Source organism: Stenella coeruleoalba (assembly GCF_951394435.1).
Source record: "Stenella coeruleoalba genome assembly, chromosome: 12".
Taxonomy (NCBI): domain Eukaryota; kingdom Metazoa; phylum Chordata; class Mammalia; order Artiodactyla; family Delphinidae; genus Stenella; species Stenella coeruleoalba.
In genome coordinates this window covers 63,469,474-63,489,189 of record NC_137158.1, presented here as the reverse complement: position 1 = coordinate 63,489,189, position 19,716 = coordinate 63,469,474, and the positions used below count along the sequence as shown (strand labels likewise).

At 39.8% G+C, this 19,716-nt stretch overlaps 1 protein-coding gene across 1 annotated transcript in view; it reads left to right on the top strand.

The window, feature by feature from the left end:
• The first annotated feature begins 2,321 nt into the window (after positions 1–2,321).
• MTFR2 (mitochondrial fission regulator 2) overlaps positions 2,322–19,716 on the top strand; it is an 87,175-nt gene continuing 69,780 nt past the window's right edge. The window contains exons 1-7 of the mRNA XM_079938846.1: positions 2,322–2,624; positions 3,250–3,362; positions 7,275–7,379; positions 7,834–7,946; positions 9,244–9,479; positions 10,953–11,304; positions 16,419–16,593. Coding sequence (XP_079794972.1) covers positions 3,300–3,362; positions 7,275–7,379; positions 7,834–7,946; positions 9,244–9,479; positions 10,953–11,304; positions 16,419–16,593 — 1,044 coding nt within the window. The 5' untranslated portion in view covers positions 2,322–2,624; positions 3,250–3,299. The remainder of the gene's footprint in view (positions 2,625–3,249; positions 3,363–7,274; positions 7,380–7,833; positions 7,947–9,243; positions 9,480–10,952; positions 11,305–16,418; positions 16,594–19,716) is intronic.

Genomic DNA, 19,716 nt, shown 5'->3' with positions numbered 1-19,716 from the left:
TGGGGCTTCCCTGGTGGCGCAGTGGTTGAGAGTCCGCCTGCCGATGCAGGGGACACTGGTTCGTGCCCCGGTCCAGGAACGGCTGGGCCCGTGGGCCATGGCCGCTGAGCCTGCGCGTCCGGAGCCTGTGCTCCGCAACGGGAGAGGCCACAACAGTGAGAGGCCCGCATACCACACACGCACACACACGCGCGCGCGCGCGCGCACACACACACACACACACACACACACACACACACACACTAATAATAATAATAATAATGCACCCTGAAGGAGGCTTTAGTACCACTGGTTTCCCTTCTCATGCTCTCAAGGGATATTCTCCTTTTGCACCTATTGTGTGCTGTTTGATATCAGATTGGAAAGGGAGGAGGTTATAAGATCATTATTTATGAAGGCAAAAGGGAAGGACAAGGAACTTGAGAAAATGCTATGTAGGGTCGCTGATCCATTTGCATTCTTTTACATTTGTCCAGCACCCCTCTCCTGCTCCTTTAATCCTTATCTAGCCTAGACTACTGGGCCTGTCACTATAATCACTGTTGTTCTGCCGGTTTCTTCGTTTCAAATCATTCTTGGTGTCTGTTTTCTCTCATCCCATGTCCAATTATTTTATTCAACAAATACTCAAATAATTTATCCAACCATTTTATTGAACGCCCATCAAATATACCAGGCAGTCTTCTAAAGCGCTGGAGATACAGCATGGGTCAAAACAAATTTCCTATTCTGGAGTTTTGTTTGGCAGTAGGTGGAGCATAAATATACACGGTATAAGTGCTATAAGGAAAAATAAATCGTGGAGAGAGATGCTCTTTATATATATTGCTCAGAGGAATCGTCTCTGAGGTTTCTACTAGAATGTAAGCTCCAGGAGGGCAAGGACCTCAGCTGCCTTGCTCATTACATTCCCTGTGCTTTAGAATGATGCCTGGGACATAGTATATTCAATGTTAGTTTAATGAATAAATGTTATGGACACACAGAGATTAGTTGAAAAATTCTCCCTTTTTTTTTTTTCTTTTGCTCTACGCAGGCCTCTCACTGTTGTGGCCTCTCCCGGTGCGGAGCACAGGCTCCGGACGCGCAGGCTCAGCGGCCATGGCTCACGGGCCCAGCCGCTCCGCGGCATGTGGGATCTTCCCAGACCGGGGCACGAACCCGTGTCCCCTGCATCGGCAGGCGCTCTCAACCACTGCGCCACCAGGGAAGCCCCAATTCTCCCAGTTTTTGACAGTGTTGCTCAGCAGCAGACACAGTTGATCCTAAATTATATGTCACTCCAATGCATTTCTCACTGAAATGCTAGAAGCAGTAGCTGTTTTTTTTTTAATAATTTTATTTATTCTTGGCTGTATTGGGTTTTCGTTGCTGCACGTGGGATTTTCTCTAGTTGCGGCTAGTGGAGGCTACTCTTCGTTGTGGTGCGTGGGCTTATTGCTGTGGCTTGTTGCAGAGCATAGGCTCTAGGCGCATAGGCTTCAGTAGTTGTGGCACGTGGGCTCAGTAGTTGTGGCACACGGGCTTAGCTGCTCTGCGGCATGTGAGACCGAACCCGTGTCTCCTGTGTTGGCAGGCGGATTCTTAACCACTGCGCCACCACGGAAGCCCAGTAGCTGTTGTTTCTTATGAAGCCAGTAACCTCAGATCAGAATTGAAAATTGGGATATCACCTGCCAGGACTTGGTGGTCACTTTACCATCGTAGGCTAGGCCAGATCAGCATTGGCAGCCTGGATAACCTGGAGCGTTTCATGAACGAACATTGTAAGTACTGCAATGCTGCAGATTCCTCGATGACAGCGTTTAGCATCTGCTAGTCGCATAAGCATAAAATAGATGTTTGCTGAATAGACGAATGAATTATTAAACAAATCGCGACATTCCACGGCAAGCGGACTTGGGAGAGCGGCCCCACTTCGGGTCTGTATGTAGAGGATGACACACTTTGCCTGCGAAGATCTGTGTGGGGCACGAACTCCGGATCGTGGGCCTGATCCAAGGGCCATAATGGCTCCATACTCTGGGCTGTAGACACCGGTATTATGGGAGCACCCGGGAAACCCAAAGGCGAGTCTTGAGCATGCGTCATCGTCCCTGCGCTGCCTGCCCCGCCCACCTGTGCCTCTAGGCTTCTATTGGCTGCCTCGCTGAAGGCCCGCCCTCTTGAAGGAGGAAGACACTCAGTAGCCAGTCTAAATAACCGTAAATAACCTGACGTCATTACGTAACCAGTCACAAGCAACGATCTTCAGCCTTGTCCAATGAGGTCGGGCACGGGTCATGGCCCGCGGAGTTTAAGTTTAGTCGCGGGACCCGGAAATGGTGAGCCCATTGTGGAGGCAAGGAACAGGTTCGGTGGCGCACGGGCGGAGGGCCGCGCTTCCAGCTGAGTTGCCCCGGCCGAGTGAGGGGCTACAGGGCCAAGCCCTGGGCCAGTGGAGGCGTCGTCACCGCCCGTGGCAGGCAAGCCGAGGCGCACGGGCGGACACGTGTGGACGTCTGAGCGCTCCCGGACCAGGACGAGTGCACGCCGGGCCTAGTCCTCTGCGGATTCCGCGGCAAGGTTCCTTAACGACGGCTTGAAGTTCCCGTGATTGCCGAGAGGCTGGGCTTCGGAGGAAGGTAAGCCAGGCGACCATGCTGGGTTAGGAGAGACGCCGAGGGAGCTTGGGGCCAAAGCGAGTGATGTGACTGGGCGCTAGTCTCGGCCTGTTATTTAGTAGTTAGGTGACTAAGTCACGTCGCCTATCTGGGGTTCATATTCTTGAAAATAAGCAAGGAGGTGGGTGGTACTCCGATACGTTAGTGAGGAAGAGCTACCGTTCCTTTTGTCAAAGCCTTGAGTCGGCCCCCTGACTGCTTTCAAGGATGGGTTGAACTCATCCCTTCTAAGAGTCTCAGCCCAAAGCTTTCGGAGAGAGGGCGCATCGCTGTTGCAACTAACTTGAAGGCTTCCCTGCTAAGTTTCCAATTTCGCTGATTGATATTTATTAACCAGGTCCCTTCAGAGGCTCAAAAAAATCCTATGAATTTTTAATGCAACTTAACTGATAAATTGAAGTTTCTTTTACCAACCCTTCCCCATTCCCCCGTTCCTCTTTTTCTCTCCTCTCATTAAAATAATGCTGGCCAGAGAGATTAGTTGATGGTGTAATGTGTAACCAAAGGAGTTTTCCAATTATTTAATACAATTTTGTGCGGCAGTTATTTATCAAGAATAATGTTTTCTAATTTTTTTTCCCTTAAGGTATCAAGAAACAATGTTTCCTTAAATTTGCTTCTGTATTTGCCTCATCAATGTCATTCATATTGAGTATCTTAAGAGAGATGCTGGAATATTTTGGTGTTCCTGTAAACCAGGTAAATATCTTTTAATGGATTTGAATGAACCTGTTGTATTTGTTTGAGGTCTTATTTTAGAAATGATTTATATGTCAACACTCAAGGCAAAATTGTTACTTCTCTATAGGTGTAACAAAGGCGAGTTTCCTTTAGTATAGCTTTGATAGTTTGAGTTAAAAAAGGGATAAGATTATCAGGAACCCATTTATTTGATAGGTCAAATGCCAACGAAAGATACAACCGAAGCAAAAGATAGACATGACCTTCATAGATAAAATATTTAAAAAATATCTAGTGGCTTTATTTAAGGTAATTTAAGTTTGATACTTGGATATAGAATGGCAAGTTATAGCTCAGCAAATTCAGAATAAATATTAAGGAGAGAGGTTGGCTTAGGTGCGAGAAGCATAAGCAAATCAAATTTTGTCTACTTACTGAGTAGCTATGACATCTAACACAATATGCTTGTTTCTGTAGGTGATGCAGAGTAGCAGTACATGGTTCTTGTATTCATGATGCTTAAAATATAATATGAGATATAAGAAACGTATAGAGATAACTGTAATACAGGACTGAATATAAGAGAGACACAAAAATAATAGGGGGGCTTACAGAAAACGGGCAAATTGTTGCTGTTTGGTGTTGTGAATTAGAATAGACAAGGATAATTAAAATGTTTTAAACAAAAGTTGAAAAATGATGGAGCCATTAATATAAATGGACAATTCCATACGTGAAACTACTTTGAGTAGGGAGATAAGTCATATGTGCTGTTGGAATATATAAATACAAAGGTCCTGCAGATAACTGGGTATATGGTTCTGGAATGTAGGAAAGAAAAGAGATTCAGATTTGGAGTGATCGACATTCTTTTGATATTTGACTTTGATGACATGTAATGGAGGATGTCACTGGATGTTATTGAAGCATTTTGAATTTCAGAATTGGAGAGATTTAAAGACAACAAAGACTGAGTGATTGTTGAAGATTTGCTTATCAGTAGATTATTGATGCCCTTAGGGATTTCTGTAGGTGGAGAGTGGCAGCTGAACTGTAGTAGTTTGAAGAATGATTGAGGAAGGGAAGTGGCATCAGCATCCTTCTTTTGAAAAGTTTGTGAAAAGAAATTGAGAGAGGCCATCAATCTGAAGGAAAACTGCTTAACCCAAAAGAGCATGTGTTCTTGTTAATGGATAGTGGGAAATAAAGTTGGATAGATAGAATAGGGCTAAGTGGCAGAGGACCTTTGAGAGTGATTGGAGAATGAATACACAATTCATGGAGTATGTTATGGCAACTGAGCTGGCAGAATTGATGGAAGGTTGTGAGGCTGCCTGATGGAATCAGTATTTAATGGTTAGAGCCGGGTGCTTGGATATGATCAGATAAATTCAGAACCCTTGCCATTTAAAAGCAGAGGAATGGCATGACTTTGTGCAGAAGATTCTATGAGCTGATGACTTTCAAATCATTCTCTCTAGCCCCAGTTTTTCTCAACTAGTCCTATGGCTTCGATTTTTACCTGTCATGTATTCTGTATGCTGATGATTCCCAAATCCATCTTTCTAATGCAGATTGTCTCCTAAGTTCTAGAACTGTGTATCCATCTGCTTACGGGATGTTTCCATGAGGATGCTGATAGGATGCTACCTCTGTATCTGTGGCTTACAATAAACTTCGTTTTCCTTATGGGATCTCAGGAAAAATGAAAAGTCCAATTTTTAATGCTTTTTGAAGAGAGAAAATGCCTCCTTTGTGTTGAAATCACTTCCAAAAGAACAAACGTTATGTCATATTTTGGGGGAGGTTTCCTGTGGGAATAGTTTACACTAATAGGGGAAACTCCAAGCTAAAGAACAAAGTTATTATTTGAGTTATAGAAGCACATTTCATTTCTGTTATCTTAAGAACTGACTACTAGAAAATGTATTCCACTGTAAGTAAAGCATTCTTTTTTTTCTCTTTTTAAAAATTGAAATATAGCTGATTTACACTATTGTGTAGTTTTAGCTGTACAGCAAAGTGATCAGTTATATAATATTTCAGATTATTGTCCATTATAGGTTATTACAAGATACTGATATAGTTCCCTGTGCTATGCAGTAGATTCTTGTTGCTTTTCTGTCTTACACACAGTAGTTTGTATCTGTTAGTCTCATACTCCTAATATAACCCCCCCTTCCCTTTCCCCTTTGGCAGCCATAAGTTTGTTTTCTACGTCTGTGAGTCTGTTTCTCTGTTTTGTTTATAGATTCATTTGTAGTATTATTTAGAGTCCCCATATAAGTGATAATATTTGTCTTTCTCTGTCTGACTTATTTCACTTAGTATGATATTCTCTAGGTCCATCCATGTTGCTGCAAATGGCAATATTTTATTCTTTTTTATGGCTGAGTAATATTCCATTGTGTGTATGTATGTGTGTATGTATGTATGTATGTATATCTACATCTATATCTATATCTGCCACATCATCTTCAACCAGTCATCTATTGATGGGCACTTGGGTTGTTTCCATGTCTTGACTATTGTAAATAGTGCTGCTGTGGACATTGGGGTGCATGTATCTTTTTGAATTAGAGTTTTCCCCAGGAGTGGGATATTGCTGGATCATATGATAACTCTACTTGTATTTTTTTAAGGAACCTCCATGCTGTTTTCCATAGTGGCTGCACCAATTTACATTCCCACCATCAGTGTAGGAGGGTTCCCTTTTCCCCACACCCTCTCCAGTATTTATTATTTGTGGACTTTTTGATGATAGTCATTCTGACCCACATGAGGTGATACCTCGTTGTTTTGATTTGCATTTCCCTAATAGTTAGGGCTGTTGAGCATCTTTTCTTGTACCTGGTGGCCATCTGTATGTCTTTGCAGAAATGTCTATTTAGGTCTTCTGCCCATTTTTTGATTGGATTGTTTGTTATTTTGATATTGAGTTGTATGAGCTGTTTGTATATTTTGGAGATTATCCATTTGTCAGTTGCATAGTTTGCAGATACTTTCTCCTATTCTGTAGGTTTTTTCATTTTATTGATGGTTTCCTTTGCTGTGCAAAAGCGTTTAAGTTTAATTAGGTCCCATTTGTTTATATTTGCTTTTATTTCTTTTGCCTTAGGAGACTGATTTAAGGAAATATTGCTACAATTTATGTCTGAGAATGTTTTGCCTATGTTCTCTTCTAGTTTTATGGTGTCATGTCTTACATTTAGGTCTTCAAACCATTTTGAGTTTATTTTTGCGTATGGTGTGAGGGAGTGTTCTAACTTCATTGATTTTCATGTAACTGTGCAGCTTTCCCAACACCACTTGCTTTTCTCCATCGTGTATTCTTGCCTCCTTTGTCGTAGATTAATTGACTGCACATGCGTGGGTTTGTTTCTGGGCTCTCTGTTGTGCTCCATTGATCTATATGTCTCTTTGTGCCAGTACAACAGTAAGTAAAGCATCCTTAAACTGTTTAGGGCCTGCTTCATTTATTCCCCTTTTTATTCCTCCTTTAAAGGAAATTACATGAATATACTCTGTATTACTTCACTGCTTGAAAAATTGAAATTGTCCATTTTTCATTGGGCCCAAAGATGGGATTTTTAGTTGGGAGGAGGGGAGACAATTTTTCTGAATAAAGTTCCCCAAGATATTTGGCCATTATCAGAAATAAAACAGAATGAATTTGTGGTGCTTTCTCAAAAGATCTTTCTTCCTGGAATCTGTATATGTTAACTCCCATCCCCCTGCTTCCCACGTTTTTAAAGACAGATATGAATAAAGTTTAATTCTTTGAAGAAAATACTTTAGAAGTATGCCATTCTGTATTTTCTTTTTAAAAATAAATGTTATTGCATATTTTACATTTTTTCCATAAATAATATCAATACAAACATGCTCAATAGGGTACTACTTTTTAAACAATGCTTTATGTTTAAATAGGTTTTGCAGATTTGGGAAAATAAAGACTATGGATCAGCTCGGAGTATTGTTCGTGTTATTGGGAAAATTCTTCCTTTAGAACCTTGTCCCAGGCCTAATTTTGAGGTAAGTCAGTCAACATGCATTGTTTAAGTACCATGTGTAAAATTATCCCAGGTACTCCTAGGGACATAGGGTAGAACAAAAGAAGAAATGTTTCCTGCAAGCCAAAAAACCTTTAGTTTATCCTGGAAACAAGTCATTTCACGTGTGTCTTTGTCTTTATTTTTTTAAGTAATTATATCCAAAGATTGGCAGATGCGAAGCAACCCCTGAGTAGCTTATTTCATTCTTCTAGTTTGTGTTTTATGTTGGATGACATTCACTAAGGGAGAGAATATTGCCACATGTGTAGACTTTAGAATAATTATTTTCCTCAGTTTTTTTTCTCGCTAATAGGTGTATGTTTTTCTATTGCATATCCTTTTTCCTTTTCACTCTTGTGGATTTTTAATTTACACAAATAGTTTCCACGGGCATGTGTCTTTCCCCGACTCCCTGACTTTCTTTTTTCCTTTAGCTGATCCCACTCTTGAACTCTGTGGACCCAGCTAACTGTGGATCTGTAGTCCCATCTTTTGCTGACGTTTTGTATGTGACGAATGATGAAGAAGCCAGTTATCTCAGATTTCGGTAATTTTTCTACTTATCTTGGAAAGTGGGGTGTGGGCTATAATCTGAATTCTTCCACATGGTGAAGTATGTTGAGACTGATCGAGCCTTTTTATTTGTCTACCTCTGTACTGCGCTGTGTCCTGCTAATGTCTTCCTAATAGGGATGACTGGTGTTTTCTCATTTTTAGCCAGTTTTTTCTTTTTTTTTAATGTATTTTATTTTTATTTATTATTTTTGGCTGTGTTGGGTCTTCGTTGCTGTGCGCGGGATTTCTCTAGTTGCAATGAGCTGGGACTACTCTTCGTTGTGGTGTGAGGGCTTCTCATTGCAGTGGCTTCTCTTGTTGTGGAGCACGGGCTCTAGAGTATGTGGGCTTCAGTAGATGTGGTGTGTGGGCTCAGTAGTTGTGGCTCATGGGCTCTAGAGTGCAGACTTGGTAGTTGTGGCGCACGGGCTTAGTTGCTCCGCGGCATGTGGGATCTTCTCAGACCAGTGTTCAAACCCATGTCCCCTGCACTGGCAGGCAGATTCTTAACCACTGTGCCGCCAGGGAAGCCCCTAGCTAGTCTTTCTTAATGCACATTTAATCCTCACCCCAGGCCTAGGAAGGAATGATATTAAAAGGATATAAAAATCACCATGTTCATTTTTGGAGAAAGCTCTTTCCTATACTAAATACTATATTTATTTTATATATTTAGCCAAAACTTATATAGTGTTTACTGTTTACCAGGCAATGATGTTAAATATATTTCAACATTTGGATGTTTTACTGCTTGGTAATACTAACTTAGCTGTTAGTGTATTCAGATACAGGCTGAAGTACAAAAGGGTCAGTTATTCAGAAAAACTGGCTAAATTTATTCTATATCAAATTGGTTTATAAATTTTCAAAAAATTAGAATATGGTAAACTTACCCCAACATAACAAGGAATCCTGTAGGACCTTATATTCCGAATATGTAGAATTTCTAAATAAATTAACTTTATTTCTAAATAAATCAATTTGTACTGTGTTTGAAGTTAATAGATAGGATCATTATTTTTGGTTTACAGTCTGTAAGCAAGATGTGTTCCTTCATTCACTGACCGCTTATTGGTCACCTATTAAAGTCAGCATTTGTTCTGGGTACTGAGAATATAAAGTTACATAAGATGTTGTTTGTCCTCAGTGAGTCTAGAGACCATTATAGGGTAAAGAGAGCTATTCTGGTTTTGTTTTGGTATCTTTATTCTTTAACTGAAAGAATTTATTTCTAGAAAATTTTTCTTCCTCCTTCTCTCTCTCTTTCCATTTTTTCCTTCCACCTACAGAAATAGTATATGGAAAAATGAAGAAGGGGAGAAAATTGCTTCTTTCCATCCTTTGCAACTAGTTGAAGATCCATTGACACCTGCTCTAAGGCATAACAAACCAACAAAAAGTGATTGGCCTGAAAGTGAAGCTGCAATTAAAAAAATAGCTGCCCTTGAAGATGAGCTAGCTTTTCTTCGCTCTCAGATTGCTGCAATTGTGGGAAGGCAAGAACTGAGAAACAGTACAAATTCTGGTGAGTAACGCTGGATTTTTATTTCAGTTGGATGATACTCATTTAGTATTTCAGTCAGTGTGGTTCTGAGTAAGAAAAGAATGTTTGCTGCTAATGTATCTTATGAATGACATTAAATATGAAACGATGTTGGGTGTATATATGTGTTACCTCTGATGTTTATTGAGAATAAATTAAGATGCATTTGTAGTGACAGGGATGGCTTTGGTTTAAAGAAGAGCTAGCTATGCTGCCGAAGATTGTAGTTTTGTATTTAAAAGCCTGTTTTCTAAGTACAGTTGTCCCTTGGCATCCGTGGGGTGTTGGTTCTAGGACCCCTGTGGACACCAAAATCTTAGGATGCTTAAGTCCCTTATATAAAATGGCATATTTACATATAACCTATACACATCGTCCATCCTCCCATATACTTTAAATCATCTCTAGATTACTTATAATACCTAATAAAATGCAAGTAGTTATAAATATAATGGAAATGCTTTGTAAATGGTTGTCAGTGCATGGAGGATCAAGTTTTGCTTTTTGGAACTTTTCTGGAGTTTTTTTTTTTTTTAATTCATATTTTTGATCTGTGGTTGGTTGAATCTGCATATGTAGAGCCTGAGGATATGGAGGGCTGACTGTAAGCTTTTCTAACTCCGTAGAAAAGTGTTGGACATTTAAGCGGAGGGATGCATTAATTTGAGACAAGAGTATAGATTTGAGGCTTCATATATATATATTTGTAGTTTGAAGTTATTGCTGCTATACTTCCACCAAATCTAGGTGAATACTGTTTTCCAGATGATTCTTTTTAAAATTTTTAGAGATGTGACTTGCTTTAAATAATATACATCCACACACACTATCTGTATGTATATAAAAACATCCATATAAACATATATATAATTTGTGTATAACATAATACTTATATAGTATTGTATATTTATAATTTATATTAAATATTATATATACTACTGGGTAATAAATGAGGTATGATATATACACTTTTTTAAAAGCAGTCGTGTTACACATGATTTTAGGAGCAAATCTGTTGTGAAAAAGTTAAGTATTTGGTACCCGTCATAAGCTCCTGCCTAGAAAATATATGCCTGGGTGTTTCTACAATGTCATCATTAGAGTGAATATATCAGTTTGCATGTTTCTAGCCACAAGTTGTTGATCGTGTTTTAGCTTTTGTAAATAGAGGATGAAATTCAGATTGTTTGTGAAAAAAGCACTTTTAATTTTCTCTTTAAAATGCATTCTCCCCCTTCCCCTACACAGAGAATCCTAATTGGATTAAAAATGAATTTACTGTTTGCTTGACTCTTTCAGAAATTACTAAGCAGATGGGATTGCTTCACCTTCCTGGCCACAGTATCATTATTTTAGTAGCATTACAGAATTGTTCCTGTTTTGATTCTAATTAGTGTTACGTGTTATATTGGAGAAAATTTTGCATGGTTTTTCAACAGACCACATTTTCTTTAGGCTCCTTGGACTTGAAGAACGACAGACCTAGTGGTTTGGGACACATGCCATCATCAGGGACTACTCAACTGAGTGTCGAACCAGATTCGTTTTCAAGTTCAGTGTTTCCCTCTCCTCCTCCTCCACCACCGCCTCCTCAGGTTTCTTCTCTACGGCCTCCATGTTCTCCTCTCGTGCAAACAGCCTCTAATAATATTTGTGCATCAGATAATTCAGCAACTGAAGTGAAAAAACAGCACCCAGATACTAGGAAAACCAATTTTAGTCATCATTCAAAAAACCATAAAGATGTTCCAAACATGTTGGATGTTCTGAAGGATGTGAATAAGGTTAAGCTACGTGCTGTTGAAAGGTATGTTGTCATAATTTGAGAAATGAACCCAAATTTTATCAATGGTGTTTAAAGAAATTATTATGTTTATCAAAGTAAACATATATAAGTCTTCTCTGATTCCTCTTTACCCCAAATACCCCTCGAGAGAGAATCATTTTCAGTTTTTTGTGACTCTTTGTTCTAGTGTCCTATCTCCATATTTTTGAAACAACGTACTATTTTTGCTATTTCTTGATATTTTAGTTATATTTACTTGCAATTGTTAAAAATCTGGAATACGTTCTCTTAGACATTCTACCCCCTAACACACGTGCACACACACTTCTTATTACATCTTCCCGATATGGTTAAGTCACAGTCTTTCCTTAAATCCGTGTTCAGAATTTATATCCTTACTATAACAGTAAACATTCACAGGTAAGCCATTTCATATACTATGACTACATTTGGTTTGTTACTAATTTTATTTTTTATTGAAATTAATAATTGCCTCCTTGAATCCCCCCCACCCCGGAAATCCCCTCACGGAGCCCTCTGTCCTGTTCTAATCTCACCTGTTGCTCTAAACTTCCTACATTGTCATCCTAAGAATTTCCTTCGTCATCATGGGCATTCTCTTTGTCCTGTGTCGCATCACCCATTTCCTGGGTGTCATATCTTCTTCCTGCAGCTTCCTGAGGAGTGCATGAAAGGTAGATTTAAGACCTTGTATATCTGAATTTCTTTTTCTTTTATTCTCACACTTAATTGCTAGTTTGGCTGGGTATATAATTGACAGAAAATCATTTTTCCTCAGAATTTTGAAGACATTTTTCCATCGGTTTCTAGCTCTCAGTGTTCTTGTTGAGAGGTTAATGTCGTTTTGATTCCTGATGCCATGTATGAAACCTGTTTCTTCATTTTTTTTTTTTTCTTGCGGTATGCAGGCCTCTCACTGTTGTGGCCTCTCCCATTGCGGAGCACAGACTTTGGATGCACAGGCTCAGTGGCCATGGCTTATGGGCCCAGCTGCTCCGCAGCATGTGGGATATTCCCAGACTGGGGCACGAACCCGTGTCCCCTGCATCAGCAGGTGGACTCTCGACCACTGCGCCACCAGGGAAGCCCCTGTTTCTTCATTCTTGAAGCATTTAAGATCTTCTCTTTGGTCCTGGTGTTCTTAAATTTCATGGTGATGTGCCCTGGAGATTTCTTTTTAAGTTTCTTGTGCTGAGCATTTACTTCTTTTTAAGTTCCTTATGCTGAGTTCACTTATTGATTGAACTCAATCAGTTTAGAGTTTTATGTCCTTTATTTTTGGAAATTTCTTATAACATTTCTCTGATAATTTTCTTCTATTCTTTCCTTCTGTTCTCTTTTCTTGGAAAGCCTATTAGAAGTTTGAATGCCAGAATTATTTGCCTTATCTTCATATCTTTCCTTTACTGTTTTCTTCTCTTTGCTTTTTTTTTTGTACTTTTTGAGAAAATTCTAACTCTTCTATTGTTTTTCCTGTCATCACTTGTTTTTTGGGGGTGTGGGTGGGGTGTGGGGAACTGTGCAGCTTGTGAGATTCTAGTTCCCTGACCAGGGATTGAACCAAGCCCTCGGCAGTGAAAGTGTGGAGTTCTAACCACTGAACTGCCAGGGAATTTCCCCCATCATCATATTTTTAATTTGTGAGACCCATTTCTTTTTCTTTGAGTGCTCCTTTTTTATGTCTTCTTGCTTTTGTGTGTCTTATGCTACTGAAAATATTAACTACAGTTTTATTCTTAGTTTTCTTCTGCTCTTGAATGATGTTCATTTTTCCTGAGTTCCTTTTCCTCTTACTGATTTTGGTCTCCATTTATAGTTTTGGAGCCTTATTTAAGTATCTGGTGATTTGCAGCTATGCATTTATATTTAAAAGTGAGGCACGGAAAAGCTGATTGAAGTTTCTTTGTGCGAGGTGGGATTGCCAGCTGGTGGGCTTCACAATTTAGTGACTGAGGAGAGAACCTTGCCATTTTGTTAGCCAGATCCCATATTTCAGTAGCTGTATGTCTTTTCTTTGGGACTAGAGAGTTTTTCTAGAAAGTTCTTCATTCTCCTTGGTCAGAAGAGTTGGGGATTTCACAGGTGGTGCAAGCTAGGTAGTTTGAGAGTTGAGTGGGGAAAGGGCAAGGGAGGAGCATATCATTCCATATGTGGACTTTTCCTCAATCCGTCTGTTTTCAGGAAGGCAGCTTACCTCCCATTCTCTTCACTGTCATCAGCTTTCCAGCTTTCAACATTTTGTTGCAATTCTTATCTACTCTCTCCTCTCGTAATCTCTTTGTCTTTGTGGGTGTACATCTTTTTCATTTCTTTGCTGTCATTTTAGTAGGCTTTCACAGAGATCTGCCATGTTCACCTGGAAATTCCTCAATGAAGTTTTGCTGAGAAAATAAATGTATTTTCTGTGTAATAGTGTTAGGACAGATAAGTCATTTCATTATCAATGAGGTTATGATTGATCCTTGTATGAGGCAGCTAGTACAGAGAAAAATCTTACGGTTGTACGTACCCATTTAGTCCCAACTAGATCTCTTACTGGTATCGTCGGGCACAGTCAGTGTAAAATGATGACTCTGTGGCTGTTACCATCACTGGAGAAATGACTGAAACGCCAGTAGACTCCACCCTCCACCCCTCTATTCTCTCATTTTTCTAACAACTGATCTGTTTCATACATTACTGCTGAATCCGACGAGACTTCCCACATCTTTACATTTACAAATTTACTCCCCATGTTCTCTGCCTTCCATTTTGTTATTGCAAATGAAGCATCCTTGATCATGTCCATTGCTCTCCCCTTGGTCGCTGGTTCCCCTTCTCTCTAAGCATTTCACTTAAAATTCTCTCTTCTGTCTTCTGCACAATCAAATTTTCCATCTTTATTCTTCTCTTCACACTTGAGCATTTCCCATCTTCAAAACATGTATACCCTCAGCTATTATAGTTTCTCTGTTCCCTGTCTGGTATAAATTCTTGGTGTTGTTTATAGTTTGTTTCCATTTCTCACTGCCTTCTAGTCACTGTAATATGGTGTCTGTTCCCATCACTCCATTGAAAACTGTTCTTTCAAGGTCTCCAGTGACTCCATGTTGCTAAATCCAGTGGTCAATTCTCATTGCTCTTCTTACTTGACCTCTCAGCAGTGTGTGATACAGTCCTCAGTTCCCACCTCCTTGGAACACTTTCTTCACTTGGCCTTGAGGAAATCATGCTTGGTTTTCCTCTTACCTCATTGTCCACCTCTTATTTCTTTGCTGATTCTTTCTTCTGGACCTGGTCTCTGAATGTTGGCATGTTCAAGGCTCAGCCCTCAGCCCCATTCTTCTCTCCACCCACATTGTTTCCTTGGGTGATCTCATCTAGTCCTAGGCTTTAGATACCAGCTAAATGCTAATGATGCCCACATTTATTTTTCTAGGCCTGACCTCTCCTCTGAGCCCCATGCCTACTTCACATCTTCATTTGCCTGTCTCACAGGTACCTCATGCTTCACATGTCCAAAACAGAACTCTTCCTTCCTACCTGTTCCGTCCTCTACCTTGAAAACTTGTTCTTCCTCCAAGTCTTTTGCTTCTCAGCAAATGGCAACAATATCACCCTCAGTCCAGACATCTGGAAATCATCCTGTTTTTTCATTTCCTTTCTATCCCACATCCTTTCCGTCAGCATACAGCTCAAATTTATGTACCCTCAGTGGTCCTCACTGCCACCTTTCAATCTAAGCCACTATCTTTTTTTTTTTTTTTTTGATGTGGACCTTTCTTTTTTTAAGTCTTTATTGAATTTGTTACAATATTGCTTCTGTTTTATATTTTGGTGTATTGGCCAGGAGGCATGTGGGATTTTAGCTCCCCGACCAGGGACTGAACCCACACCCCGTGCATTGGAAGGCGAAGTCTTAACCACTGGACCACCAGGGAAGTCCTGCCACTATCTTTTTTTTGCGGTACGTGGGCCTCTCACTGTTGTGGCCTCTCCCGTTGCGGAGCACAGGCTCTGGATGTGCAGGCTCAGTGGCCATGGCTCATGGACCCAGCTGCTCTGCGTCATGTGGGATCCTCCTGGACCAGGGTACGAACCCGTGTCCCCTGCATCGGCAGGCGGGCTCTCAACCACCGTGCCACCAGGGAAGCCCCTTGCCACTACCTTATATAGCTTGGGCTTTTGCAGTTGCCTCCAACCTGGTCTCTCTTTTCATTCTTGCCTCCTTATCTGTTCTTCATATAGTAACCAGAGTGACCTTTAAAAATTGAAGTCAGATCATACCATTCCGCTGCTTAAAATCCTTTGGTGGTTTTCCATTGCGCTTAGAATGAAATCTTGACACCTTGCTGTGGCTTGGAAGTCTCTCTAGGATTCATCCTTATCTCTCTGACCTCACGTCCTACTTCCCATTTTACTTAACTGCACTCCAGCTATACCTGTTTTTCTTTTTTCTTTTCTCACAGGTGCCAACCTCCTTGCGATGCATCCACTGGATGTTTACACTAAAATTGACTGCTTGTCATTTCCTTAAAGAGAATGTCACCTCCTTTAAGAGGCTTTTCCTCATCATCTCATTGAAAGTGCTTTCAACCTAGCCACTATCACATTTCCCTCTTTTATTTTATCCACAGCACTGGATAATTGCTGTCCAAAATGTTCTTGCTTACTTGTTTTGGTGTAACACTGTCCTGCCACCAGAGTGTTCTGTGGAAGTAGGATACTGCTCTACCCCTGAAGCGTAACATAGAACCTGGTAAAATAGGGGGCATTAAGATTGAACGAATGAATGAACAGTTAGCCTGATGTTTTTCTTTTCTTGAACTCCATAGTCCTTTTAAAAGCTCTTAAATATTTCTTTAAATTTTTCTACCGACTGGAAAATTAGAAAATAAAAAATAAAGATGATATTTGATAAATCCCAGGTTACAACGGATTGTGGTAGAGCCTCACATGGGCTCTCAGCTTTCTGATTACTAATCCATTGTGCCCTCCAGATTTGTTTTTTTTTACAAGGCAAAACATTCCAATCTCTTGAAGATTGTAATATATTATGCTTATATTTCTGCTGTGTTTGTCAATAAGGAACTTAAATTACACAAAGTTTTAATTTATTCCATTTTTTTTTAAAGGTCCCCTGGGGGCAGACCCATTCATAAAAGGAAAAGACAAGACTCACCTTGGGATCCAGTGTCTTTAATATCCCATGCACTTAAGCAGAAATTTGCATTCCAAGAAGAAGATTCCTTTGAGAAGGAAAATAATTCCTGGGAGTGTTCTCCATTTTCTAGTCCAGAAACTTCAAGGGTGAGATTATAAGTTTAAATCTTCAGTTTTTCTAATGCGTACTGTTCGTGATGTATCTTTGCCTTCAAGTTCCTTGAAGTAATTAATTATGCAGAATGGGCTTAAAATTGTTGATGCTGTGTGCTGCTAATGTTTCTGTTGTTTGTGTTGACTTTCACGTTCATTTTTAGCTTTTAGCGTACTATGAAGTTTTTTTGAGGTGAGACACTTGATTTGAAAAATACTTGTGCATAAGTTTATAATGGTTTATCCTGGGCACGTGCTAACTTGACATTGCTGTCTGCAGTATGAACTGGGTGTCTGAAACTTTGAGAGGACCAGAGAAAAATGGTGTGATAGATTCAACCTAACCATATTTAAATGTGAATATTCCCAATATTTTTTCCGGTCAAATATGAAGATTGAATTATTTAGATAAATAGGACATTAACTGTGCTTTTAACAAAGCAGATGAGGTCATAATTACTTCAATGACCATGCTCATTGGATACTTAAAAAAACTCATATTTCAACCCTTGACCCTTAAGATTGCTTCTTTCTTGAAGTGTCTTTTCTTTGGTTTAGATACAATCCAAATCTGGGGGGGGTGGTTTTCCATCTCATAAACTAGTTGAGGTAGTAAATAAGAATAAGCCTTAGGAATGAGAGGAGAGTGAAAGATGGACAGTATATACAGTCCAGTGGGTGGCTTTAGAGTGGCGGACATCAGTCAGACAGCAAAGGAGATGGAAAAACTAAAAAGCAGATGGCAACTCAAAGAGCACAACAGAGCAGGGGAAAATCATTCTGCTCAGTTTCAGCGTGTGTGTGGTTTCTAAGTTACCGTTGTGCCTGTACAATAGCTGATGCTTATCATGTTGACTCAGAAGATTATATTCTTAACTCTAAGAAGGCAAAAAAGTATATAGTTTACTTTAGAACTGTTACAATTAAAATTACAAATGTGTCTAAGTGTTCAACATTTGCATAGAAATTTGTAACTGGCAAAGTACTTTTTTTACTCATCTCATTTGACCTTTGCAGCAATATTTTTTTCTATCGAAGTATAGCTGATTTACAGTATTGTATTAGTTTCAGGTGTACACCATAGTGATTCAGTATTTTTGCAGTTTATACTCTATTATAGGTTATTACAAGATAGTGGCTATAATTCCCTGTGCTATACAGTATATCCTTGTTGCTTATCTGTTTTATATATAATAGTTTGTTAATCCCATACTCCTATTTGTCCCTCCCCACTTCCCTCTCTCCTTTGGTAACCACAAGTTTGTTTTCTATATCTGTGAGTCTGTTTCTGTCTTGCATATACATTCTTTTTGTTTTGTTTTGTTTTTAGATTCCACATATAAGTGACATCATACAGTATTTGTGTTTCTCTGGCTTATTTTGCTAGGCATAATATGCTATAGGTCCATCCATGTTGCTGCAGATGGCAATATCTCATTCTTTTTTATGGCTGAGTAATATTCCAGTGTGTGTGTGTGTGTGTGTGTGTGTGTGTGTGTGTGTGTGTCTGTGTGTGTACCACATCTTGTCAATCCAATGATCCGTTGATGGTCCTTGGGTTGCCAATATTCCCTCTTTTACACATGAGGAAAATGAGTGTGAAAGTGGTTAAGTGATCTGCCATCTGACATCTAAGTGGCAGAGCAGTGAATAGAACTTGGTTTATTAAAATTCTAGGATATTTGAAAACCTTCAGTTATCTCAGAAGTTCACTTAGGTGGAACACATAGTTTCCCAGTGATAGTGGATCAAGGAGGTATTACTGGTTTGTCTTACACTGTTCACTGTTCTTTTCACATTTTCTTTCCAGCCAACTACAAGCATCTTAGAGAAAGAGCCATCTCTTTTTGTAAATTTTATAGCACCTTGCTTAGGGATGGGCACATAGAGACTCAAATTGTAGTCTACGGAGAGCTCAGTCTGTGCAGCTGTGACTGTCCTGCTCACTTTCATGTCCTCAGCCCTGACTGAGAACAGTGCCTGACATGTAACCCGCTCTTAAACAATTACTTACTGTTGAATGAGTTAAGCCTCAAAGGGTTATTTGATGTTTGTGTTGCCATTCTTTTTTTTACATCAGAATAGTTTCTGTGTTAAATATTTGCTTCATTTCATTTTGGAAACCATATTTCACAGTCAGAAGGACATTGAACTAAAGGAAGAACTGACAAACACAGCAGGTATAGCCCAAGCCACGAGCTACAGGGCTTGTGTCTGCACCTACAAGGCAGGATTGCAGAAGTATGCCAGCATACGTATCCCTACATGTGAAAGGATCTCACCTCCTGTTAAGGAAGTTAAATGTAGTCTATACACTGAGGTATATTAGTGCAGAGGTCTGAAGGATCTTGACTCTTAAGAATACCTGTCTCTGGTTTTAGAAGATCCAGCAGTTAACTGGCTACTGATGGTAGTTAGGGAAATGGATCTTTTTTTTTTTCCCATGTATGTTAATGTTATTAAAAGCTGAATGTATACTTTGAGTGATTCTCCTAAGAGCTAAATAGTAAATAATTTAATGTTTCTCATTAGAGAACAGTAAGGTCTCATTATAAGGTGACAGATGCCATTTAATGGATTAAGAAAATGTAAACTAAGTCTGTGTTGTACTACTCAACAGATGATAGTACATTTGGATTTTTAAAAACAATTTCTTAAAGCAGTTATGACTTTCTAACTTAAGAGCCTTTGAATCTTTTAAAAATTGGTAGTGATCGGGGCTTCCCTGGTGGCGCAGTGGTTGGAAGTCTGTCTGCCGATGCAGGGGATGCGGGTTCGTGCCCCGGTCTGGGAGGATCCCACATGCTGCGGAGCGGCTGGGCCCGTGGGCCGTGGCCCCTGGGCCTGCGCGTCCGGAGCCTGTACTCCGCAGTGGGAGGGGCCGCAACGGTGAGAGGCCCTAGTACCGCAAAAAAAAAAAAAAAAAAAAAAAAATTGGTAGTGATCTGGTTCACTTGGCCTCCAGCAACTTGGAGATTTTCAAAGAATATAAAATTATAATTTGTTCATTACGATAGTCATACTTTGAATCATAGATTGAACCTCCTGAAAAATCTTCCTGAGGTGATAAAAGAATTAGAAGCTGATTTTGACCGTTAAATGCTAGATTGTAGGAGT